A 27595-nucleotide genomic window follows, 5' to 3' on the forward strand; every position below is an offset into this window, starting at 1 on the left:
AGCAACCCAGGAGCGAAGCAGATCACTGCTGCTTTCACAGCTACCCTTCAGGAAGCTAGAATGCACTGCTGTTCCCGCTTGGAAGGGAAGAGTAAGGAATTGAGCTGCACCACTGGAATGATCCATGTGAGGGGAATTTTGTGACAATACCTTACAAATTCACAAACAGAAAACTTGGATTTCTCTGCTTAATCCCGAGAATTATCATAGAAAAGATACTGCAGGTATCTGTAGCTTGAATTTATTGAAATTATTTATCAAGCCCTAGAAATGAAAGGAATTGCTTTGTTTCTAGGTTTGATAACTAATTTGAAGTTGCTATAGGAATAATTTCCTGCAGGTTTTTTTTCTGTCCTAATTTTGATCTGAGTTCTGCCGAAGATTAACAAAATGCATCCTGATACTTATTTTAAGAATTACTATTATTATTTTATTTTGCCAGTTTCAGATAACAGTCCTCCCACTAACCTCTGAATACTCTGGTCTAGGAACTGCTATATAATCATATATGATTTACTTCCTTCAGTGCTTCTCCTCACTACAATTTCATCTGACTGCTCTGATCATCTTTAAGCAGCCAGCATTTCACACTATACTGACACAGAATAAAGCTAAACCCCACTCTGTGTTGACATGGAGTTAAATATATTCAAATGATGCTCCAGGAAACTGTTTTAGCAAGCTCTAGAGCAGATAAAAATGAATAAGTCAAACAAATCAACAGACAAAAACTTTGAAAAGTGAAGGAAGAAATAACACTCTGATATTTTAAAGAATAGTTAGTCTGATTCTCTATTGATCAAAATGTAACAAGTGATTAGCGTAATAATGACCAGGTTTCAATATTTACAGAAAAACCAACCCACACTATATATAGTTACTGTGTTAATACCAGTATTCTGTGTTTTGGTATTGAAATTATGGGGGTAAAAGTTGGGGAAATTGAATCAGAATTCCATGCAATTTAGGCTTAATCAATTTTTGCCTTTATGTAATACAATTTCAGAGAGAATGTTAGAGATGTTACTGTTTATAATGTAGTTCAGGGTTCTCAAATTTCATTGCACCGCGACTCCCTTCTGATAACAAAAATTACTTCATGACCCTAGGAGGGGGCACTGAAGCCTGAACTTGCCCAAGCCTCACCCCCCTGGGTGTGGGGGCCAAAGCTGAAGCTCAAGGGCTTCAGCCCCATGATTGGGCCTGCAACCTGAGACCTGCCACCCAGGGCTGAAGCCCTCAATCTTTGCTTCGGCCCTGGGTAGTGGGGCTTAGGCTTCAGCCCTTGGCCCCAGCAAGTCTAAGCCAGCCCTAGCAACTCCATTCAAAGGGGGTCGCAACTCACTTTGGGATCCTGACCCACAGTTTGAGAACATCTATCTTAGACTCATTTTTAAATCTAGAACTACAGTGAGGTAAGTGTAACAATAGCCAGCCATACTTTTTTCCTGCCCACAGCTAGCTCCATATTTTTTTCTTCAAATGGTCATCATTGTCCTCCATATAACAAATAGCAAAAAACAAATTATTCCAGTTTAGGAAGAAGAAGAAGAAAAAACCTTCCCAAGTTTGCCCACCTTGTCATTCAGTGATGAGATGAAAGGGGACGCATGGCAGTTACTGCTCTTTGGGACAGGGTGTTGTTTTTGTGTGTGTGTGTGTGTTTGTTTTCTTCTGTTTGTCTGTAATGCCTTGCCTGGGCCTGGTCCATATCTGAGGCTCATAGGACCTACCCCAGTGCAAATAATTAAGAATAGTAATAAGAAATAATGACAAGAGCATATTCTTTTCTTTCCTTAAATTGTAGGTATGCAGGCAGACATATTAAACAGTCAACCCCATGCTTATAGACATTCCTCTGATTGGTTTGTCCTATGGTGAAATATCTAAAATCATTTTATCCCAGATAAAAAGAAAGCCTTTTACCCCCAGGTGCAGTTTTGCATTGAATAAGATGAATGCAGCTTGCAATTCTCACTGATTTTATTCAGCTCTCCTAGCTTCTTTAAAAGTGTAAATGTATACATTTATTACATGCATATAATATAACTAGCATGCATTTTTTCCTGTGTATGTTGGAGGATGATCATTTTATACTCTTTTTGAAAAATATTCTACAGTTTAAATAATATAAAAAAGAAAGATGTTATATTTGATGAAGAAAATAGTTTCATTACTAGCAGATCAGGCTTTCAAATCAGTATTTCTAATAACAATGAAATCCAGAAGATCAGACATTGAAAACTGTGGGATTTCCCCCCTTCATTTAAAATAATATAATAAAACTATCCTGAAGATATTTTAAGTAGGCTTCTTCAAAAGGTTCTTAATATTTAAATATATCATAACAAGTCATTAATAAACAATCATTTGTGGGGGTGGGGTTAAACATAGGTAGAGTTGCATGTGATAGTCATGTAGTAAAAAAAAATTGTGTTTCTACTGCAGTTTTAGTAAGGTAATAAAGCTAATGCTTAACAACTACAGCATGCAAGATATATAGTGGGTTTACTGTGTCAATTTGTTGTCTTATAATTGCTTTTATGCGGTGTATATGTGTAACACTGTGGTCGCTATGTGTAGTTTGTCCAACCTTTTGCCCGTTACATAGAGGATGTGGATTTGTTATAGCCCTAGCTTCAGGGCCTGGTTCTTTAGCTCTGGTTGTAGAAGCTCATGCTTTCAGCTCTGGAGTTCCCCTATTCAATATCAAGTGTGTTCAGGGCCGGCTCCAGGCACCAGCCCACCAAGCTTGTGCTTGTAGCGGCACCTGGAGGGGGCGGCGCAGTGCTCCGGCTCCGGCCGCCGGGGAGAGCGGAGCCCCGGCTGGGCTCTCCGCCCTCCCCCCGGCGCTCTGGCCGCCACTCCGCCCTCCCCCCCGGCACTCTGGCCGCCGGGGAGAGCGGAGCCGCGGCGGAATCGCCGCCCTCCCTCCTGCGCTCTGGCCGCCGGGGAGAGCGGAGCCGCGGCGGGCTCGCCGCCCTCCTCCTGGCGCTCTGGCCGCCACTCCGCCCTTCCCCCGGCGCTCTGACCGCTGGGGAGAGCGGAGCCACGGTGGGCTCTCCACCCTCCCTCCGGCACTCTGGCCGCCGGGGAGAGCGGAGCCCCGGCCAGCTCGTTGCCCTCCCCCCCGGCGCTCTGGCCGCTGGGGAGAGCGGAGCCGCGGTGGGCTCGCCGCCCTCTTCCTGGCGCTCTGGCCTCCGGGGAGAGCGGAGCCCCGGCCAGGCTCTCCGCCCTCCTCCTGGGGCTCCAGTCGCCAACGGAGCCGCGGCAGGCTCGCCGCCCTCCCCCCGGCACTCTGGGGGGGGGGCGGGAGGGGAGAGGGCGGCGGGAGGCTTTTTTGCCTGGGGCGGCAAAAAAGCCAGAGCCGGCCCTGAGTGTGATAACCACGATGGTCGCTATCACACACATGTGTATGTATACAATTGGCCTTTAAACTCTAAGCTTATGCATAGCAGATACATGCATTCTGTACTTACTCCTACCGTCTACTGAAAAGGAAAAGCAAAACAGAAGAGGGGGTGGGGAAACCCTCTGTTTATGGTTTCAGAACATCCAGAACCAGCTTTAGATGCTTTGGTGCCATAGGCAAGGAATCCTTTGGTGCTCCTGCCTCCAGGTCTGAGAAGAAAATTTGATACATAGTTATTTACTAGGCCAGCTCCTCAGCTGGTATACACTGATTTCAGTATCTCTATGTTGATTTGCACCAGCTGAGGATCTGGCCCCATTATCTTTAAATTTGTCTGTTAGTTCTATTTCTTTCCATAGCATTATTTCCCTTCCTCTTGTTCATTATACCCCCCTGACTTACTTTTCTTGTTTTATTTTCTCTTTCTGTCTGCCCCTCATTCTGTCTCTGTCCACACTCCCACTCTGATTTCCTGTCTGCCCATTTGTTACCACCCAAGTCTTTTTCACTTTTCCTTCCTTCCATATCCCCATTATTTCTCTCCACTTGCAAGTCCCCCTTCTTGTTCTTATAACTATGCCAGTGACCTTCCCAGTGCAGGGCCTAGACAGGAGGAGCTGCTGCTGCTGCCCTCTGAATGTAGCATCAAGCTTCAGTAGACTATGAATGATGGCTCTGCTGCCTGCTGTATGGGCTGTGAAATTAATAGGCATCGGGGCTAAGAGAGAGTGAGGGAGCAGTAGCAGGTATCCACAGGTGCTGCTGTTGCACACTGTTACAACAAAGAGAAAGCCAGGCAGCAGCAGAACAGGGGACGGGGAGAGTACTCTGGTGTGGGAATTTCTGGTTAGGCTCTTGCTTAGGGCTGTCATTGATTCTTCTTTCTAAAAATGTTTAGAAAAGGCATGTTTAGATTGCAAGCCCTCTAGCAACAATTGTGTCTTGTGTGTCAGTAAGGCACTTAAGACATTGTTGGCTCTATATAAATAATATGGAATTTAGAACATCTCTTGTACTGGGTGTTCAGCTACTTCTCAGATTGTGTATGGTTACCTCTTAATCTGGTGGGTTCCCCCTTACCATTCATTAAAGATGGATGTTCTAAAGAAAGGATGAGATTCCTTTCAGAATTCTTGCTTATGCAAAGGCAGTTACACTGATAGTTCTTTAATTGTTGCTCATTTACAATCAGTGTTAATAGCTACATAGCTCTCTAAAGAGTAGACTGTGAAGGTGATCTAATCTCTCAATGGGACCAGGATTCCTATGTGCAGTAGGGACTTGCATAGGCCAGAAAGCTTATATATAACTCATATGTTGGTCCTATCAAAGGAAAGATATCATCAATTTTGTTTATCAAATAATTGTTTCTTAGCTGTGTAAGAGATAACATGTCAGGTAAATATTGGAAGGGAACAACTTCTGGAAAAAAACCCCCTCAAATACATTGTATAAGTATCTTTCATCTCAGTAATTGTTTGCATATATATTTGGACACTAAGTTTTCATTAAAGATAAATACAATTGTTATATACTATACAGGTGTACCCTGTTCCTTTGTATTTCTTTCTTTCATATCTTGAGGTAACTAGTGAATATCACTTATAAAGATGAAGGGCAACAAAAGATGATCAAGGTTATGAAATGGCTTCCATATGAGGAGAGACTAAAAAAAGATTAGGGCTGTTGATCTTAGAAAATAAATGATTAAAGGTGATGTGATAGAGGTCTGTTAAATCATGAATGGTGTGTAAAAGGTGAATAGAGAAGTGTTATATACTTTTTCCGACAATACAAAAACCAGGGGTCACCCAATGAAATCAATAGGCAGCAAGTTCAAAACAAACAATAAGGATGTTTTTCTTCACACAACATACAGTTAATCTGTGGAATTTATTGCCAGGGGATGTTGTGAAGGACTAAAGTATAACTGGATTCAAAAAAATAATTAGATAAGTTCATGGAGGATAAGTTCATTAATGGCTATTTGCCAAGATGGTCAGGAACACAACCCCATGCTCTGGTTGTCCCTAAATCTCTGACCACCAGAAGCTGAGACTGGACAACAGGGGATGGATCACTTGATAATTGCCCTGTTCTGTACACTTCCCCTGAAACTCTGGAACTGGCCACTGTTGGAGACAGGCTATTGGGCTAGATGGACCATTGGTCTGACCCAGTATGGCCATTCTTATGCTCCAGCACGTGGTTCTGATCCATCAGTGCAACTCAAGAGTAACTCCAATGAAGTTAATGGAGTTGCACTAGCAGAAAAGCCAGTGTGATAGCAGAATCAAGCATCTAGGTTCTCAGCTTTCTTCTGTATAATGCTGCTAATGTTTCAGAGAAATGGGATGTACATAATAATTTTAAAACCTTTATATTACATTTAAAATAACAATATGTGGACCTACTGCAACTCAAATCATATACTGCCTGAACTCTGTACTATTCCCTTTCTGTATGTCAGCTGTTCTTTTAATATGGCTGTGGAAGATAAATTTGTGTTTTCAACAATTTTGTTTATCCTTATAAATAAAAATTGCAGGTATACCTTATTTCTTTATATTCCTTTGTTTCATCCTTGTGGTAACAATAAGTAATCACGTTTAATCACCATAACATGGAAAGAAGAAGGAGATTATCTTGTGCAGCAAAATGTTTAGTAAATATGCATTATTTGAGTGGAAGTGCAAAGGGATGTACATTTTTCAGTTTGTCTAGGCTAGCAAATGTTGCAGAGCTGGCCCGGGCATGGAAGGTAACCTTCTTGAAACGGTCAAGGCATGTTTTGATTTTATGGGGGCTGAGAGTCTGCGACAGGGACAAGAGACTGGTAATTGGGAAAGCTGGATTTATTTCTCAGCCCTGCCACTTATTTGCTCTGTAGCCTTGGGCAAGCCTCTTTCCCTCCATCTCCAAAAGGGATATACTGTAATTCTCCTCTCATAGAAGTGACTAAAATTCATGAAACACCTGGAGACCCTGGTATGAAAGACACTGTATAAGTGTAAAAAATTATTGCAGTTTTGGTGAATGTTAATAAATGTATTAATTTAAATTGTCTGCTTCCTCTTGGCTATAGGCTGATTGATCTTGTTGGAATCTATTGGAAGGAATCATTGTGCCAATGAAGCAGAGTGACTGCTGATCACGTTCTCCTTCTCAGCCTGCTGGGAAGTACCACCAGGATTAAACCAGCATTGGAGCCTGGGGATGGGCCTTAGGGACGAGGACTCCCTTGGTTGTCCTGACGTTGGAATCTGTCTATGGTCAATCAACTGAGGCACCAACCACACTCATTCTTAGGCTTTTCATTACCTGAAAATATTACGTGTTGCCTTTCACTTCATCTCCCTTTGTCTCCCTGGCTGTGGAAGACAGTGCCCTGCTGATGTTGATATAAACAATGTCAAGGCCAATGGGACTCCTATGGCTGCCTTTGATCTTCACCCCAGTTTGTGTCATGTTGAATTCTAACTTCCTTTTGTGGATAACTGCACTAGCTATAAGATTTACCCTCATTGATGGCCAAGCACAATACCCTGTTGTTACCACGAATTATGGAAAAATACGTGGCCTAAGAACACCTTTGCCCAATGAGATCCTGGGCCCAGTGGAGCAGTACCTGGGAGTTCCTTATGCCTCCCCTCCAACTGGGGAGAGGCGATTCCAGCCCCCAGAACCTCCCTCCTCATGGACTGGGGTTCGGAATGCCACGCAGTTTGCTGCCGTCTGCCCACAGTACCTGGATGAGAGGTCACTGCTCAATGACATGCTGCCGGTCTGGTTTACTGCCAATTTGGATACCGTTGTGACATATGTGCAAGATCAAAATGAAGATTGCCTGTATTTGAATATTTATGTGCCCACTGAGGATGGTAAGTACTTTATTCAACCACACACAAACCAACCCACACACTATTTGTGCAAATGATGAGTAGCTTCAATACTGGGTTTATACAATGCTTCATTCTACTTCCTCCATGTTATCTATTTAACTGAAATGTTTCTCTTTATATTCATTAGATGCAAATGTTATATCAATTAAGCATGCTTGCATGAATTCATTTTCATATATGTTTGTGTCACCAAATTGCAGTTTTATTTGCAGGCATTGGCCAGTGTACGAATGGGTCACAATCCCAAAGGTTATGGCAAACAAATAAAAAAATCTTCTAGAGACAATATAATTTTAGCATACAAGTATATAAAGTATACAAATTCTACAAAGTATATTTTTTTAAGGAAAACAATTTGTTTATAGAAATTTCCCTTTCTCTTTGGTTTATTATAATGCCTTTTGAAATTACATTTAAATTTCCTTGATTTTAATCAGCAAAGGATTGCTAAAGTTCTGCAACTTGAAGACTCCATGACTGTTTAGCATTTTTAGTCAAGTTATATATAATTCATTCACTAAATATAAAATGGAGCAATCACTGAGTATACTATGCAAGAACATCCTATGAAAATGCTATTTTTTACCTTCATCTACTCTTGAACAAAAAACTCTGAAATTATTACTCTACACCAGTCATCAGTATAACAATTGGTAACACAATTTTGTGAACCTTCTCATTCTTGCTTTTAAGTGTAAGCTGTTTTTGTGAGGTGCACAGAATATTTCTTGAGAAGTGTTGAGTGACATCAAGTCCCCCATTGAAGACAAGGCTTCTTTTGATCAAACACCAACTGACTAATGCTTATTCAATATTACAGGATAATGAAAAATTGCAAGAGAATGATAATTAATATTCTGCTGAAAGCCAATTGTTTCATCCACTGCAGTTACTTACTGATGAATAACTGTACAGATTTCCCCCAGATATGCAAATTCTTTTCTCTATATGTGGGAGTTTGATTTGCATAATCGTGGTATTGTTTTTTCTCAGTAAGCGTACTCTGAACATGCAAAGCTTGGTACTCTGGCTACCATAATCTCTCTGCTCTGATTGGCTTCTGTACTTAGAATTTTCCAAGCTGTTTGCCAGCAATAAATATATCGCCTTAGTTTCCCACTCCCTTCAGCTGAAGCAGAATACTAAAAAATGCATAAGATATTGGGGTGGGAGAATTAGTGAAAAGCAAAAACAGTTGTTACTGAAAAGGAAAATGTCTGAAAAGAAAAGGGAGGCGTCTGCAGGGAGGTGAACATTTTTTCTTATTTCCCTCCTTCCTCCAAACCCCTCTCCTTATTCCTAGATGTCCAGATGGGTCTTGGTCTTCAGAATAACTCTCATGTGTTTGTTTATTTTGTGGGTTTGATCCTGCAGCTTTTATTTAGTCAATAGGACAACTCTGTAAGTCATGGCTGTAAGACAAGGCCTTATTTGTTCATATTGGAAGACTCCCCCAGTCCTTCTGTCCCAGTGTCATTTTAAAGCACAATGTAGGCAAATATATTATTGCAGTTATTCTGGTGAGAGGAATTTTGCTCATGTGAAGGAACCAGGAGGTCAGAAGGGGGGAAAATGGAGGAAAGATTAGAAGTGCGAAAACAAAGGTCAACAGTGGGCTTGCTTTTTTTTGTTAAGTCAGTTTACCTTTCAGCAGTCTGGCACATCATATTATTGAATTCTTCTCTTTAAAAATTTGAATATTTAATTCAAATGTATATATAATAAATAATAATAAAATTGAGCATGTCCGCTATATCATAATCAAACCCTGGACTAATAAACTACTCAGCCTCTGATCTTGCAAGGTTTTTAACCAAGTATATTGTTGTTACCTCATGAAGTGGAAGAACCCCCAAATGTCATTGTGTACCAGTTTATCAACTGTTAGTTTTTATCCCCATTTAATTCTGTGGGAAAAAATGGCATTTTTATACAAAGATTGGGACTAGACTCCAGAGCAAAGAAGGATGGCTATTAGGAGTCCAAATCTCCCCTCCCCTCCAAAAAATGCCACCATATGGGGACAGTGGGTAGGCAGCTTCAGATACATTTTTGTTGCTATCTGTGAGTTGTATGTGAGCTTATTCATGTGCATGATGACAGGTATTTTCAGTAGGCTTGTGAGGAAAGTCACACATTCCAAAATGAATAAATGCATTTTTAAAAAATCTTTATACCATTTATCTTAATTATCACTAGTTAAATCTAACTCAATGTTTTTCACTTAGTAAATATGCAACTGACTGCTCATAAACATGATTAAAGTGAACTGACCTATCTTCTAAGCTAGCCTGTCGCCAAATCATACTAAAGGTAAATTGCTTTAAGTTGTAGTCCATAGAATCTGATTAAACACATTACACTTCATTATATGAATCTTAGCTGCCAGAAAAAAAGCTATGTTGTTATGGAGACAGACCATGAAATTAGTTTTTGAAGTAGAGGTCTGAAAATGAATGACTGAGTTAAATTCATATTTTCAATCCTTTCTCAAGTACAGATTTCTTTACAAGTTCCCTGAAACTGTTTTGTGTATGTGTGAAAAGATGGACAGACTCATCTAAACTCAGTTAATGCTCTGAGACCAAAACATATCTGAATCATTTTGTGTCTCTGTTTTTGACAATTTCAATGAAAAGAAACTGCTGTGCTTCTATAATGCATCAGCTGTGGTCACGTGTGATGTTGCTTCTCCTTCAAACCCAATACTAGTAGCTAATCAAAATGCAGCTCAGTTTTGCAACTTGGCTACATAGCATGTGCTGTCATTTACTTCTTGTGTCGATTGATTTAGCAAACGTAGCAATCTCTACTCTGATTATACATTTGGAATGAAGATTGCAAAGCTTAAGTGGCTGGGTTGTGTTTTGCTCTCACCTACATTAATGTAAATCAGGACTAACCCCACTGAATTCAGTGGAATTACACCAATGTAAATGAATGTGAGTGAGAACAGAATCAGGCCCATGAACTGGGCAGATATTATTATTCATTAATAATAAATTAATTTGAATAACTGTTGCTAAAATGTTTGAGACTCGCTGAATCAAAATGTATAAAATCTATAGAAGTTAAAAGGTAGGCAGTGGAGCTAGATAAATAATTTAAAAAGCTCAATTACAATTTATTTGTTTTTAACTACAGTGTTTAATTTAAATCTTGCCAAAGAGAATGAATTTACAATTTATTACTGAACACAGGATACTGTTTTTTAATGTTTCTGAAAATAGTAGGCAGAAGTGCAATGGAATATCCTCTCTACATTGAAATTGTCTTTCTAGAAACATTTCAAACAGTTTAATTCTTAAAGATGAATTTTTATTCCCCTTCTCCCACAACCAAAAAGTATACACTTTTTCCTTAGGAGAAGAGTAGCCTGTAGGAATCAAATCAAAGAGAAATATCTAGCAGGCTGTTTCTGAAATCTGTCCATGCAGGCATGTTGTGTGTGTGTGGAGGCTCTGTGTTGTGTAGTGACTCATTCATAACAATAAATTAGAGACTGCAAGAGTTGGGGAAATTCTCTTGGATTTTGTTGCCCATCATTTGAAGTAAAAGCAAAGAGAGGAAGAGTATAATTACAGTTCTGTATCTTCATGATGGATCTGAACGCTAACAGTGTGGTGATTTTAACAATATTGATGGATGCTAGTTGTAAACATAGATGTCAGTAGTAAAATGCTCTTCTTTGTAATAGTGGTTTGAATGTCAAATCTACTTATGATATTTAAAATGATTCAATTCAAAATATAGCTATATATTTTGCATTAAAAGTTAACTTTTTATCTCAAATTGCTACCTAGGCAGCAGCTGTAAGTATCTCACTTCAGCTTCTGAATATACAAAAACACATGTATAATATAAACATATTTGGCTCTTCTCTGATTGCTAGAACCTGTAATTTTCCGCAAGAATACATGAATGACAGTTTGAGGAGGTCAGCTAGGGAAATGATATTGAGGACAGTCTGTCTATTATAACTTCAGTCTGAATATGGGTTTAGCTACAGTGGGAGTGCTAGATTGTAGAGGACACAGACTGTTAATCGGCTGTGCTTAATCCCTAGCCTTTATCATGTGAATCTGTGCATGCTGTAAAGGGGATTGCAGCCTGCTATCGTAACTACTGAAACAAACAAAACAAAACCAACCAACAAGTTTGGTTTCTTGCAAGTGAGCCATAAAAACTGCATTATATCATTGCCAGATAAAAACAGTATTTAAGCAACATCAACAAATCTTTCATTTTGGTTTAATACTGCTTTCTTCAGACCAAAAAAGGGGGGGAGAAAAGTCACATTTTTCTTCTGTGTATGGTCAAAAATACCAGCATACACTCAAAATTATTTGTTGTATGGTGAACAAAGTGAGTTTTCAAAATGTGTTAATCTACTAAACAGCTAAATGTTTGTCAGGGATTAATTTTAAAAGTACTTAACATCTTTCGGGTGTGAGAATCATAGAATCAAAAAATGTAGGGCTGGAAGGGGCTTCAAGAAGTCATCAAGTCCAGCCCCCTGCATTGAGGCAGCACTAAGTAAACCTAAACTATCCCTGACAGATATTTGTCTAACCTGTTCTTAAAAACCTCCGATGATAGGGATTCCACAGCCCCCCTTGGAAGGTTCATTCACTATTGGAGCACCCCCTTGTGGCTGGCTTGGGGGATCAGCTCCACTCAGTCATGTCATGGACCCTCTTGCTCTTTAGGAGTTGCAGTTTCCTCTTCATGGCTTGGCTTTGCGGCCAGGTCACTACACAGTGTTCCCCTTCTGAGGTAACAATGTCTTGCCGGACTAGCTATGAGGATGCCATTCCAGGCAGTCTTCTTCCTTATTCCAGACTGTTCCACTTACCCAGTGTCTGATAGGAGGGCTTGGGCCCACCTGCTACTTTGGGTCTCAGCCCAGGGATCCTACAATCAGCAGCCAAGGTCTGCACTGTCTCAACTCTTACTGCTGTTTTCCTGGGCTTTTTCCTACTCCGCCTTCTGCAGGCTGTCCTCATCACCACATCTCTGGGTAAACCCATCCCTCCAGGTCAGCGTTCCAGGGCTTTTGCTCCCCCCTGGGTTTCTACCTTCTTACCTCACTAAGACCAGAGAGTGACTACAGACCTCCACACTACAACACTTTCTGCTTTCACTTCCTGGGTTTATACAAGCCCTCATCTGGTCCTGCCCACATGGGTTTCATCTTCAATTAGTGTTTGTCAGTGAAGCCTAAGTCTCCTCCCAAGTGCAGCCTAATGGTTAATTAGCCCTTCTAAGCCACTTTAACACCTTCAGGGGTGGTGTGGGGTGAACAATGCATCACAGAAGCCTATTCCAGAGCTAAACTATCCTTATGGTTAGAACAGTATTCCTAATATCTAACCTAAATTGTCCTTGCTGCAGAGTAAGCCCATTACTTATTTTGTCCTATCTTCAGTGGACATGGAGAACAATGGATCACCATCCTCTTTATAAAAGCCCTTGATATATTCAGGTCCCCTCAGTCTTCTTTTCTCAAGGCTAAAAATGCCCAGTTTTTTTTTTAAACTTTCCTCATAGGTGAGACGGTCTAAACCTTTTATCATTTTGGCTGGACTCCTCTGGACTCGCTCCACTTTGTCCACATCTTTCCTAAAATTTGGCATCCAGAATTGGACACAGTAATCTGGCTGTGACCTCATCAGTACCAAGTGGAGTGGGACAGTTAGCTCCCATGTCTTACATATGACACTCCTGTAAATAGACCCCAGAATATTAGCCTTTTTTGCAACTGTATCATATTGTTGATTCATAATCAATTTATGATCTACTATAAACTCCAGATCCTTTACAGCAGCACTACCACTTAGAAAGTTATTCCCAATTTTGTAGTTGCACATTTGATATTTCCTTCCTAAGTGAAGTACATTCCACTTGCATTTATTGAATTTCATCTTGTTGGATACAGACTAATTCTCCAATTTACCATGGTTGTTTTGAATTCTATCCTCCAAAGTGCTTGCAACCCCTCCCAGCTTGGTGTCATCTGAAAATTTTATGAGTATACTCTCTACTTCATTATCCAAGTAATTAATGAAAATATTGAATAGTATGTGACCCTGCAGAACCCCACTAGATACGCCCTCCAGATTTGACCACAAACTGTTGATAACTACTCTCAGTTCAGCTAAATTGGTTTGAAGGCTCTTGAAACATTAAGGTCACAGTAAATAGATACAAAGCCCCAGAAAACAGAAAGAGGCCATGACACTTTGCAGTGGTGAATGAGTGAGATCAGAATTTCTTCATCAGTGAAAGGGAATGGAGGATAACCTGTAAGCATAGTAAAATATTTTACTGCAGAGTATTAAGAAAAAAAAATCTTAAAATATAACAAGAGTATCAATAGTAGCCCTTGGTTGAGGCCACAGAGTTCAGTCTAGTAGAAAGCTGAGAGTCTGAAGGCTAAAGATTAAACAAAAAAATAAGTTATGGCAGATCTTTGTGTGTGTACAATTAGCAGTGCATTGTGGTTACTTTATACATTCTTTTGGCACACATGTACTGTTTAACTCTTATCTAGTCTATGGCCAAATCTGATTTTCCATTGATAGGCTGCTGGGATTTTGCGTGTGAGTGTGTGTGTTTGTATCATGATTCTTGTCCTGGTGATCCAGTCAAAAATTAGCTTACAGTGACTTCTTTACCTCGTATAATGTAGACCAGCACATGACTAAAATTGCTTATTTTGCGCATAATGCTAATTTTTGGCTGAAGCCACAGGCTCGGAATGGCTTAGGTAAACCAGATGCACAAATGGTGTGCATTAAAGTCAGAGGACATATGCCAGTTTACACTAGCTGAGGATCTTCCTTTATAGTTAAAACGAATATTAGTAACATGTATTGAATTAACCTTGGATTACTCATAACTTGAAAAATAGTGACACAGATGTAAGTATATAATACTAAAGTCTCTTACATGACTCTTTTTCAGGGTCTGGGAGCACTGGAACATAAATACTTTTTCAAGGATAGTAACCCTAATTTTCTACAGTGCTATGGACTAACACCTTTAATACCTATGGTACTTTGTGTTTTGGTAATGTGCACATGCAAATCTGAGATCAGAATTACAGACCTTTATTTGAGCTGTGAAGTTGAAGTATCAGTAGGTGACTATAGCAGCCTTTCTTCTTCGAAATTAAGCCTTAATACAAACACTCTTCGCCTATACATAGTTTCATGTTTGAATAGCTACATATTTGTCATTTGTCAAGTATTCTCACCATCATGTTTAGCACTCTTTTATTTATTCACTACTTTTAGATTTAAACAGATATCAAAATGATGCTAATTCATTGTTTAGGTGTGTATGTGTGTATATATATATATATATATATATATGCATAGCCTTAGGAAATTCAGAATCAATTTACCTGTCTCTTTGTATTTGTTTACCGTTGCATGACTTCAGAAGGTATTCACTTTTGTGCCTTCTTACACATGTGCACTGATTTTATAATTTGTATAGGAATCATAATTTAGAATTTCCATATTTTTCTTCAATTAAAATCTTTACCTTAATGTTTTATTAGTGTGTTTTTAATAGTTACGTTTTAACAGAACTGATATATATATATCAGGCAATATAAGATTAGCATGGCCTTTCATAAAAAAAAACCCTACAAAATATAGCATGGATTATAATACATAGAATAGTAGGTCTAAAATTAAGTCACAGATTCTATTAATGGCTTGTCTGTTTGCTAACCTCTTACCCATTCTAACTCCCTTCAGTTCTGGGTTTGCCTTGGAAAAAATAATTCAGGTTTATAATTCTCTTCTGTCTCAAGTAGCTTGTCAGCTCAAATTATACATCAATAACACACAAAATTAAAGACAATACAACATATCCTGTGGTAAAGTACTTATACAGCTTTCCAATATGAGAAGGATTAATAACAGATAACAATTACAATACAAAGTGATAACACAGGATTTATAACATATAATCCCTATTAAATACACTCAGTGGCAGCAACCTTAAGGGAGGGGTTAAAAATCTGTTTCCATTGTAAAAGGTAAATGATAAAATGAGTCCCCTGAAGTCACTCTCCCTCCCCCCCCCCCCTCATTAGGGTTCAATAAATCACTTGCTCCTAATCCAGAAACACTGCAGCATCTGTGAAAAAGAAGAAGGCATATGGCTGACTTCCACAGTGAACCCTTAGCCTAGCAGGATAAAGCCATGTGTAATCCAGGCCCTTATTTTTCATTCTTGCTTTTAACAGTCAGAAATACCTTCTGACACCAAAGAACAGGACTGTAACCTAGATAAAATAAAATTCTTAAATCCTTAGAGCTGAACTCAGCTTTAGCTGCTGATTTCTAAATACTGTTCTTCAGTCTAAGAGTTGCCATTCCTCAGACATTTTTTAGGATTGTGGGCAAATGGCCATTTCAGGAATGTAACATGCAAGGAAGCTTTGTAGAGAGGGTTCAAAATAATTCATTCCTAGCACCATTATAATCGATTATAGGGTGACAATGGGAAGTCTTGAGTTCTCTTTGGCAGCAGCTCAAATTGAGACCCCGAATCTGACACTAGCTAACCTGCGCAGACTTTCCATTGTATTTTCACTATCACTACCTCTGCTGAAAAGGGGGGGGGGGGAGGAAATCCCTAATACACTATGGATATCTAAGTGTGGTATTGTTGCTACATGATCCTTTCAGTTAACCTTGCGGTGGTGTCTCAGAAGTAGAAGCCATGCCACTTGGCTGAGGATGCAAGAGAAATACAGGTCTAGGTCACTGGCCAAACCTGCAGACTGGTTGTAGCTCATCTGATCATAGACAGCCCCAACTGTTTAATTCACAGTGAATGATACTGAATGCAGGTTAAGTTGAACAAGTGGTATTTTATTAAACCCTGTGAACTGTTCCACCCATTCCTAGGTTTCCTGGTATCCTATCAATAACTGCCCCTCCAGGGAATATGGGCACTCTGACTACAGTTTCAATGATCATGATACATCTTCTCTAATTTACAAACATTTTAATAGAAATATTAAAATCTGATAATAGATGCCCAGACCCCCACATCCCATGTCCCCTTGTCCAGAAGCTGTTATCACACTGCCAAGTTGGAGTCTTGTCTTCATCACAGACTCATCTCGTTACATAATTTCTGAAGTAGTTTGCTCTCCTCAACACACTAGGATTCACCTGTCTCTGTTTCCTTGTCACTTGTCTCCAAGTCTAGCAAACTATCTTTCTGTGGAATCTCCTCCCTCCCTGTAGGGTTGACCTTCAGATAGTTCTGTCTCTCCATTTTGTGATGATCTCTGTATTTCTGTAAGCTCTCTCTTGGTGTTGTGTCTCCTAGTTCAAAAGTGCCTCCTGCTTCTTCACATTACTTGTCCCTCTTGCTTAGTCACCTCATATAACTTGATGCCACTGCATTCCTCATGACTCCCTTAGACCACTACTTCTGGCGTCTCTTCTAGTGGTTGGATCCTCACAGGAGTGCATGCCTCCAGGGCCAGTAGGTCCTTGACTGACCTGTTGTACTCTAATGTCTGCTTTCTCTGATTGTTGGCCATCTCCTCTTGGCAACGTCTCTATCCTTTTGGCTGCAACAGGTCTCCCCTGATTGCTAGCATGGCTTTGGTCCTTCATCCTCTGTCTTATTTTGACACTCCTATGATGGAGTGTTCTGGGTGCTAAAAATGGTAACAGAGACTGAACAAGAAGAAACAGCCTTGTGTGATAGTCTCTTAGCTGTTTTCACAGCAGATTTCACCTTACCATTACTCCGTGAGTATGTTGGGGAAGAGGTATGTTGGTCAAACTCCCATTTGCATGTTAAGTCCTTGAATTTTTACCAAGGCAAAAAAAAATTGTGTCTGTTGTCAGTGAAGAGTGTCCAAAATGCTAAATCTTGCAAAGTGGCCCTTCAGTTTGCCAGTCACTGGCTTGCTACTGTTATCAGGTAGAGCATCAACCTCCCAAAAATGTAAATAATATTTCACTGTAATCAAGTCCAATTGACATTGAAGGTAAATATGTTTGCTCCCATGATTTCCAATGGTTTGTGAGCAGCTTATGTGGTAACGGAATCTCTTTCTGATGGCTATTATCCCATGATTGGCAGATGTCATGCCCTTCTAGCAAAGAGCAAAGTCGTGTATTCATTCCTGGCTTAGACACACTCTTGAGTCCATCCAAGGCAGCTGTCAATGCCCATGTGTGAGGCATTTATTTTTTGCATGGTGTCATTACCTAATGAGGTGGGGACAACAGCTCTCTGCTCAAAATATGATACACTCAGTTCATCTTTAATTTGAAAATATGGTTCTTCTCCTACCAGTACTTGTCTTTTGTCTTCTCACCGCCCTGCTAGTATTGCTCTCCTGGTTGCTTGTAGTTGGATGTTATTTTGTGTAGCCTCTTTGATTTCCATCAGCTTTGCTGTTGAAATTGGGATACTAAATTCATTAACACTACAGTATGTCCTGATCCCCTTCCCCCAGCTCACTGATGGTGGGTATATATGCCCTGTTCAGAGTGTCAGCTAATACCAGTAATTGTCCTAAATAATATCTGATCTCTACCTGGTAGCACTGGAGGATCATCAATATGGGCTGCAATCTCTTTGGAGCATTAAGAAGGGGGTTGATTGAATTACTGGATGGTCATAGATGTACTGATGGACTCCTCTCCAAATACTAGAGCCAGAAGCTCTTCTTTTGTTTGTTTGTCTCTGCTGGCATAAGTGACTAGGTGCTTCTGAAAAAGAGCTGAACCCAGTCATATCTCCAGTGCATCACACTGGAATGTCAGCGGCTCTCCTGGCTTGTAGTATTCAGGAAAGAGGCATCCATTGTAATTTGTTTCAGTTGGTCAAATGCTTGCCATTGAGGACCTGTCCACTCCTACTCAACATCCTGCTTTGTGAGCTGATGTATGGGTTCTGCTGCTACAGGCAAGCATGGAAGAACTGGGACAAGAACTGTATCATTCCTAAGAAGTGCTATACCCCTTTCACATCCATGGGAGCTGGCACTTCTCTGACTGCCTAGATGTTGTTGGGATCTGCTTTCAGTCCCTCTGTTGGGCATACATGTCCAATCCATGTCACATCATGCTGTTTGAGATGCATTTTTTCAGGGCTGAGTTTTATGGTTTTATATAAAATCTTGTAAGTTTTCTTTCATGGTCTCATTCAGCTTATGTATTATTGCTTCCTCCACCTAAAATGGTGATATAATCTGCAATTAATTTCACCCCATGTAGTCCTTCTGTTGCTTGGAAGAGTCTTCTCTGGAACACTTCTGGTGCTGGGCTTATGCTCATTGGCATACACCCCAAACTCTAGTGATCAAATGGTGTTGCAAAAAAATGCCAGGATGCTGGATTCTTTATCCAGGCTTATGTGCTAAAACCCATTCCTCATATCATGGACCATAAAGATTCTGGCTTTGGAAAGTTCTGGCAAGATGTCATCGATTGTGTTCAGTGGATCATGACATTGTTTTAATGTCTGGTTCAGTGTCTTTTGGGGTCAATGTGGATGCATAATTTCCCTAAGGGCTTCTGTACCATCACCATGCTGTTTACCCAGGCTATACTGGTCTCTACAAATGCTATGGCACCCTGATTTGCAGACTTAAGAGCTCCTTGCATAGTGAATTAAGTAATGCCAGTGGAATATTTCTTTGTGGTAAGCATACAGGCGCCAGTGTGCTACTTTGAGTCACAGGTTTCCTTTGAGGCACCCAATGCATTTGAAAACATCCTCATATGCTTTTAAAATGGTCTCCACTTTCCAGGGGAATTCCTTTGACAGAAAGGATAATTTACTGCAGTATCTTTGAGAGCTGATACTGTATCAAGTTTATGCACTATTGTGACCGGGATTGTATGCAACCTCTCCAAAGGGGAGATGTGGCACATATTCCAACCCTATGTAGTATCTTTGGGGTCCATTGTTTTAAATGAATGGTTTATGTATGATTGTATTCGACAGCATGGAGGAGGGAAACCACAGCTCCTCCTACTAAAAATAGTGGATGGTAGTTAAGACAAATCAGTCAAATTGTAACCAACCTTTCCTCCTCCCCCAAGAAATATCACCTCCTGGGGAGGCTCACATATACTAGTTCAAACTGGATTCTCCAGAGACCAACATACCAAGAAAGGACTTTGGGATAAATAGCCTGAGTTTATACTGACTCAAAGCCTTCTTTTTGATCCAAAAAATGAATAGGAGTTTCCCTCCAAGGTGTGTCAAGGGTCAATACTTGAAGAAGGGTTGGAAGGACTTGACCTACTAGGGTCCTATAAAACTGATGGTTGACTTCTGGTAAGCGTATTAGCATGTGTGTAGGGTTTTTATTATTTTAATATGTTTTTTTTCTGTAATGGTTTCACCTTAAGAATAAATGTGCTTGATTAGAAATAGCCGTGTGGTAACTTGTAACTGTGGGCAATTATGCCATTCATAGCTACTGGAGAGGAAGCAAAGCCCATACACTGGCCTGTTTGGGCATTCTGGCTTTCTGGAAATATCACAGAGTAGCTTAGGCAACTGTGCAGCTTGGAAAAAAACCAGTTGGAGGAGAGAGATGCAGGTCTCTCCCCAAGAGAGGTGATGGCTGAGGAGGCGGGAGTTGGTGCGCAGGGTAAAGCACAAGTGGCGAATACAGATGCAGTTGCCCTGAATTATGACACTCTGCCTTTTGCTTCTTGCACTGCAGCTATAACATTCTGACTCTGATAAGATCCTGGCTTGTATCACTATATTCCCCCAAAGCGTTCTTAAGGTTCTTACCGTCCACCACCACAAATGTCAGTTGGCACTTTCTGTTACTTTTTTGTGTTGTTGTAGCCATGTTGGTCCCAGGATGTTAGAGAGACAAGATGCGTGAAGTAATATTTTTTATTGGGCCAACTTCTCTTAGTCGGAGAGACAAGCTTTTGAGCTTACACGGAGCTCTTTTTTAGGTCTGGAAAACACTCTGAGTACATTTCCCAGACCAGAAGAAGAGCTCTGTGCAAGCTCAAAAGCTTTCCTCTTTCACCAACAGAAGTTGGTCTAATAAAAGATATTACCTGACCCACCTTGTTTCTCTGATACTTTTCAGGTTAGTTCAAGTCACATTCTCTATGGGCTGCATTATGCACTCATTTACATTACAAAGAACAGGTACAGTCTAAGGACTTGTCTACCCAAATAGTTAGATCACAGCAAGATAGTGTGTGACTCAACCCCACACTTGCCTGCTGATGCACATGAATAGTTCATTAGAGCAGTGTCTCTCAACCTTTCCAGGCTACTGTACCTCTTTCAGGAGTTTGATTTATCTTGAGTACCCCCAAGTTTCACCTCACTTAAAAACTACTTGTTTACAAAATCAGATATAAAACACAACAGAGTCACAACACATTATTACTGAAAAATTGCTTACTTTCTCATTTTTACCATATAATTATAAAATAAATCAATTGGAATATAAATATTGTACTTATATTTCAGTGTATAGTATATAAAGCAGTATAAGCAAGTCATTGTCTGTATGAAATTTTAGTTTGTACTGACTTCACTAGTACTTTTTATGTAGCCTGTTGTAAAACTAGGCAAATATCTAGTCAAGTTGATGTACCCCCTGGAAGACCTCTGAGTACCCCTAGGGGTACATATACCCCTGATTGAAACCACAACCTTCGAGTACTTTGAGCTCATCCTGTTTCAACGTTCAGATTAAGTTTGAACATGTGGAATTTTATTGAAGTCTCTGGACTGCTCTATCCATGTGGCTTTGTTACTTTCAGCCTAACTCCCTGTATTTCCAGTTTCCCTGGTGCCCCATCAATAACAGTTCCTGCAGGAACATGGGTTCTCTGACTCCAGTTCCACTGATTATGATTAGTGCTGAAGGTTTGTCGCAGTGGGAAAAAATGTCCTTGATAGGATGATTTTCCCTTTCGTCTGTGACTTTTTTCTGTGTCCCTGACTCACTGTACTGTGGCAGCTCCTGTCCCAAGGGCCTGGGGCTAGCTGTTCTGAGCATTGTGGCCTGTCACACAGGGTTGCAGCATTAATGGGCAGGGGGGAGTTGAGGTGGGGCAGGCCAAACTTCAGTACAGGTCGTGCAACCTGACATGCCAGGTCACAACCTTCCATCATGGGGCAGGGAGGGGAACCTGAGCAGTGGTGTGGCCTGGTGTGTCAGGTCACAATGCCTGGAGTGGGGCACCATGAGACACAGGAGCCACAGGAGCTGCCACTCCAGAGTGAGTGCAGGACAGGGTCACCTTGCTGCTCCCCACCTCCAGCATCCCCTTGAGACCAGGTTGGGATTAGGGTTGTAGTGCCGGGGTGGAGGATGCTGCTGTGAGTTGATGATGCCCCTTTGGTGGGATGAGAAGCGGGGGGATGTCTATCCAAAATCAGGGAGCAGTCATGGTAAATATAATAATCTTTGACTTTTACTAAATTTACAACTCCTACTCCAATGTTAATCTCTCATGCTTTTTGTCATATAGTTTTCCTCTGTGTCCAAAGGAGGATGTACCTTCCCTTTTCTCAGTTCATCTGTGCCCTGGCCCCCTATCAATACAGCTAGTCCCAAACTAGGGGGAACTGACCCCATAGTTTTTCAAGGGAGACTTTCACAGACTTGGGGACAACAAACAGTATGACGTGTGAGTGCTGATGTCATCTCTGCTTAGTTGCACCCAATATACACCAACTTTGATTGTCCTTTGCCTACATAAGTGCAGTGGTCTATCAGACTTTATGAATCTGTATTGCTAATTAAACTCAATCTTCCATAGATCGCTCTACTTCCCATCCCCCTATTTTTTTCTTCAGCATCTTGGAAATCTTGAACCAAAGCTTTCATATTCTTTTATTAATTGCAACAATTGTAGCTTGAATCACAACTGACATCTGTTAAAAAAGGGTGAGTGAATCTTACTTACTAAGAGCTGTAAATCAAACATCATGTGATAAATCAAATTCACACGACATCTGTGACATGATCAAAGGGAAATCTCTCTTCCTCTTTGCTAATTGGGAGCTTGGGAATTAAACACTTTGTAACCTTGAGATCTGTTAAACTGTGAGATAATCTCCCAAATGAAACAAAAGAAGCTCCATTACTTGGGTCATTTCAAAGTAGATTGAACAAAGAATTAAAAATACACTGTCAGAAACAATTCTGCAGAGGTAAGTGGTGTGTGAACCATATAAGCTCATATACTTTTCATGTATTTCTGAAATAAGTGAAAAATTTAAAACAAGATGAGGACACACATCTTTTCCTCTTCCTCCTCTTCAAAGAAATCCAGATGAAGAAGCCACCAATTATATTAAAATAAAACCAAGCACTAAAACAGAACTAAATGCTACTGAACAGCTTGATCCATGCTATCCCATTTTACTTGCGCTCCTTTTCGAGATGAAAGAGTACCATTAATATGGGTGTTTTCATATTCTCCTACACTGCACATTACTTGAATTAGATTTAATAGTCAAAAAGTGACATATCACTGATGAAATAACACTCTAATTTTGTGGTTTTAATACAGTAGATATCCAAATAAAAGAGTAAGGAAAGAGCATTAGATTTACAATAGGGCATTTGTTTCTATATCAGTATCGTGCATGGAAATACAGATGGATTTGCATTCTTAGCGTGTGCGTGTTTTTCATGTACAATTAACATCTACCAGTATGTTGCTCTCTGTGCTCAAAAAGACAGACAACTGAATGGAAATAATTATTACAAAGCCAATGAAATGAACTGATGCTAACAGCCATTTTGCTCTGATGTGTTAAAAATCCATGATCTAAATAATAGCAAAAGGAAACTTTGTCTTATAAATGAGCTCGCTGCAGGCCAATATATAGCCAAGAAAAAATATATTTGCAATGCTCCTTACAATACAAAGATGTGGGTTTTGTGATAAATTGCTTTTGTTATGTCTCATTCAAAAATGCTCTTTGTTGCTGGTTTGCTTTAAAGTGGGTTTTTAATTGACAAAATATGACATACTTAACAGAGAACACACTCCCTTATCTGTCCAGTGGCTACAGGATTAGTTAATTTTTATATTTACATGCAATGCTGGTTGGAAATCATGAGTAGCTATCAGTAGGACTTAGTAAATGTACAGCAGTGGAAATTAAAAGCACCTCAAAATAGCCCATAAGTAAAAGATTTCAGTAACTTTTGCAACTCACACTTCTTTAAGGATGGTCTTAAGCAGATACATTTTCACCTTATTTTAAAATATATATATATAATTTGATGAAGCAAATTTGAATTTTAAATCTGTTTTAGAAAAAATCTCTTGCTTAAGAATTTTAAGTAATCATGGATTCTGTATATACAACATGCCACAATAATTGTACTTTACTAATAGCGTGCCATACAGCAAACAGAGGGAGCACAAGGTACCTAGCAAAATGCATTTTCCTACCTGTTTTGACATCATGGATGACATCACAATTTGGAATGGAAATAAGGTGTACATTTTTGACAGTGAGAGTATTTAACCACTGGAACAATTTCATAGAGTCTCAGGCCAGAAGGGACTATTATAATCATCTAGTCTGATCTCCTGTATTGCACAACCTGTAAAAATTCTCCCAAAATAATTTATAGAGTATATCTTTTTAAAATTTGAGAATGATGGAGAATCACTTTGTAAATTGTTCCAAAAGTAATTACTGTAATTACTCTCACTGTTAAAAACTTTTCCCGTATTTCCAGACTGAATTTGTCCAGCTTTAACTTCCAGACCTTAGATTGTTATACATTTTTTCTACTAGATTGAAGAGTTAAATATTTATTCCCTATGTAGTTACTTACAGACTGTAATCAAGCCACCCCTTAACCTTCTCTTTGTTTAGAGAAATGGATGAAGCTCTGAATCTATCACTGTAAGGCATGTTTTCTAATCCTTTAATCATTCTTGTGGCTCTTCTCTGAACCTTTACCAATTTATCAATATCCTTCTTGAATTGTGGGCATCAGAACTGGACACACAATTTCAGAAATGGCCACATCAGAGCCAAATAAAGAGGTAAACTCCCTCTGCTCTTACTCAAGATTCCCCTGTTTATGCATCCCAGGATCACATCAGTTCTTTGGCCACAGCATCACTTTGGTAGCTCATGTTCAGCTGATTATCTACCATGACCCCTAAATCGTTTTCAGAATCACTGCTTCCCAGGATAGAGTTCACCACCCAGTAAGTATGGTCTACCTTCTTTGATGCTAGATGTATACATTTACATTTAGCCATGTTAAAACACATATTATTTGCTAATACCCAGTTTGCCAATCAATCCAGATTGTTCTGCATCAGAGACCTGTCCTCTTCATTATTTACCACTCCCAAAATATTTTTGTCATCTGCAACCTTATAAGTGATGGTTTTATGTTCTCATGTAGGCCATTGATTAAAAAACATTAAATAGCATGGGTCCAAGAACCAATCACTATTGGATCATTCTAGAAACACACCTGATCTATAATGATTCCCGTTTACAACTACATTTTGAGAGCTATCAGTTAGCCAGTTTTTAATCCATTTAATGTGTGCCATGTTAATTTTGTATTGTTTTAATTTTTAATCAAAATGTTGTATGGTACCAAGTCAAATGCTGTACACATGTCTCAGTATATTTAATCAACACTATTACATTATCAATCAAACTTGTAATCTCATCATGGCATGACATTAGCTTTCTTCCAGTCTTTTGGAACTTCCCCAGTGTTCCAAGACTTACTAAAATCAACATTAATGGTCCAGATACCTCTTCAATCAGCTACTTTAAAACTCTTTGATGCAAGTTATTCGGACCTGCTGATTTAAAGATGTCAATGGAATGGCCCAACTGGGTTTTGACACCGAACCTGCTTAGGTACTTTTGAAATCACCCCAGATGTCTATCTGTATCTTTTGGACACCAAAATACCTTTGAAAATCTGTCCTTTACTACTTAATCTCTGTTCAATTATTTTACTAATAAGTAATGTTAAATATATCAGGTATCTTCCAGAATTGCTCCATTTTACCTTATATGAAGATCACTACCATATTTGTTTATTCCCAGGATTTTTGTATCCTTTTCATTCTGTTACATTTTGAAAAGCTAATTCCCTTGAAGGATTTGCTGATTCATATTCAGTTTTTCTCATGTTCTGTTACCTGCTTTTTTTATCAACAGGAATAATAATATGGTCACCATGGCTTCCTAGTTGTCCATATCAGTTTTCCTTACGAAAGGAAACAAAGTTTAACTTGAAAATTTAAAACAGTTCAGTATCTCAGCCATCTCTGAGTTATTAAATTATTTCCCTCTTCATCTATTAATGGGTCTCCTTCATATTGTGTTTCTCCTTTTTACAATATATTTAGTGGAAGCTTTTTTTATTCCACTTAGCCTTTTTGGTTAGCAGTAACTCTTTTTGTTTTTTTTTCTGCCTTTTTATTTTCCTTGTAAACCTTAGGTGACACTGTATATTCTTGTTCATTTACCTCCCGATTTCGCCACATTCTATGTAGATTTCTTTACTCTTCTTTGTACTGCCACTGTGAAGCAATGTTGAATATTTCTTGTTCCTTGATTTTCTTTTTTAGCAAGGTTTACAATTCAAAGGAATTGTAGTCTATTGGGCCTTAATTGTGGTTTATTTTAAGGAGCCCCAACCTTCTTTCACTCTTGCTGATTTCAGTGCTTTCTCCCACTTCCCCATGCTTACTTGGGTTTCTTTATTTCCTCCAAATTAGTTTTCTTTAAATTGTATGCAACATGAACTACTGCTGTCTTTTGTAAAGCCATTCCTTACTAAAATGAGCTGCAGTTAGTATCAAATGTTTAGTTAATTTCTTCCTATGATTAAAAACTAAAGTCAGAATGACTTCTCTAATTTCTGTTCCTGAAGTTTTCCTCTAAGAACATGTTGAACTGGGCTATTCCAAGAACTGTTGTTGATACATTTTTTATCAGTCTCTTCTCTGTAAACAAACACAAACAAACACACGGCCCTACAAATAAAAGTTGTCAATAGATTTTAAAGGCTCAAAAAGTGGATGTGACTTTGTTTTATTCTGAAACAATGGTATTCACACCAATATTTGGCATATACACAAGGCAACTTCTGTCTTCATTGTTATTTATAGTCCCCACAGGTTATAACTTTATCAGAATGGAAATTAAACAGGCAGGAATAGAGAGGAAAAATGGTCTTGTGATTAAGGTACTAGACTGGAGCTGAGGAGATCTGGGTACAATCCTTGGCACTACCACAGACTTCCTGTGTGAGCTTCAACAAATCACTTAATCTCTCTGTGGTTCAGTTACCCATCTGTACCATGGGGAGAATAATAATTCTTTTCTCTCTTGGTCTGCTTACATTATAAACTCTTGGTGGTAGGAAATGTCTCTGACTAAGCACATGTAAAGTAGGACCTCTAGGTACTACAAATAAAAATAGTAGGCTCTAAAACGAAGAACTGCTCAGCAATTCACCCCGAGTTACCCTCCGTGCCTCATAATAACTACAAGATTCTTCACACCTCTTTTCATTTAGGTTCACCATCTCTCTATAGGCTGCCTCCTCTCCGTCTCTCTAGCCCATTCACAGTCAGCAATTCACATATATTTGTTGTTAGATGTCTGTGACCTCTAAATGAAGATCCTGCAGGTCCAGAGGGCAATGGATTTAGGAGTCATTGTACCATGAAGAAATTAAAGCATTCAGAAGTAAGGTTTAAAACTAAGGCATCTAAAAGATGATTTGACTGATTTACTGACAGAAGAGGTAAACCCTGCTAACAAAATTAAATTGAATCCTTTACTGTCTGTGTTCACAAAATGTGGCCAGAGACAAGAAGGCAGACATACATTTCTTTCAAGAGGAAGAAGACATAGGAAAAGAAAGCAGGACCATGCCAGAACAGAATTTCAGGACATTCAGATATTGACAGATGGGTAAAGCTCTATGGCTGAGTGAGACAGAAAAAATGCCAACAGGACATTTTAAAACATGTACAAGAACAAAGAAATTATTGATGTATGCAAAAGAAGCAGTCTTTAATCTGTGCTGAATAGTTAACAGTTTCATGCCCCCAAAGAGTTTACTGACTGAGGGCATGATTGAAAACAATGTATTTAATAATGTACAGTACACAGAGTAACAGAGGGTCCTGTGGCACCTTTAAGACTAACAGAAGTATTGGGAGCATAAGCTTTCGTGGGTAAGAACCTCACTTCTTCAGATGCAAGA

General features: G+C 39.4%; 1 protein-coding gene across 7 annotated transcripts in view; it reads left to right on the top strand.

The window, feature by feature from the left end:
• NLGN4X (neuroligin 4 X-linked) overlaps positions 1–27595 on the top strand; it is a 271563-nt gene that overhangs the window by 81497 nt on the left and 162471 nt on the right. For all 7 annotated transcript variants that reach the window (XM_005283341.5, XM_005283340.5, XM_005283344.5 and 4 more), the window contains one exon: positions 6498–7293. In XM_005283341.5, the coding sequence (XP_005283398.1) occupies positions 6822–7293 (472 nt within the window). In that variant the 5' untranslated portion in view covers positions 6498–6821. The remainder of the gene's footprint in view (positions 1–6497; positions 7294–27595) is intronic.

Source organism: Chrysemys picta, chromosome 1 (assembly GCF_011386835.1).
Source record: "Chrysemys picta bellii isolate R12L10 chromosome 1, ASM1138683v2, whole genome shotgun sequence".
In the NCBI taxonomy this organism is placed as follows: Eukaryota; Metazoa; Chordata; order Testudines; family Emydidae; genus Chrysemys; species Chrysemys picta.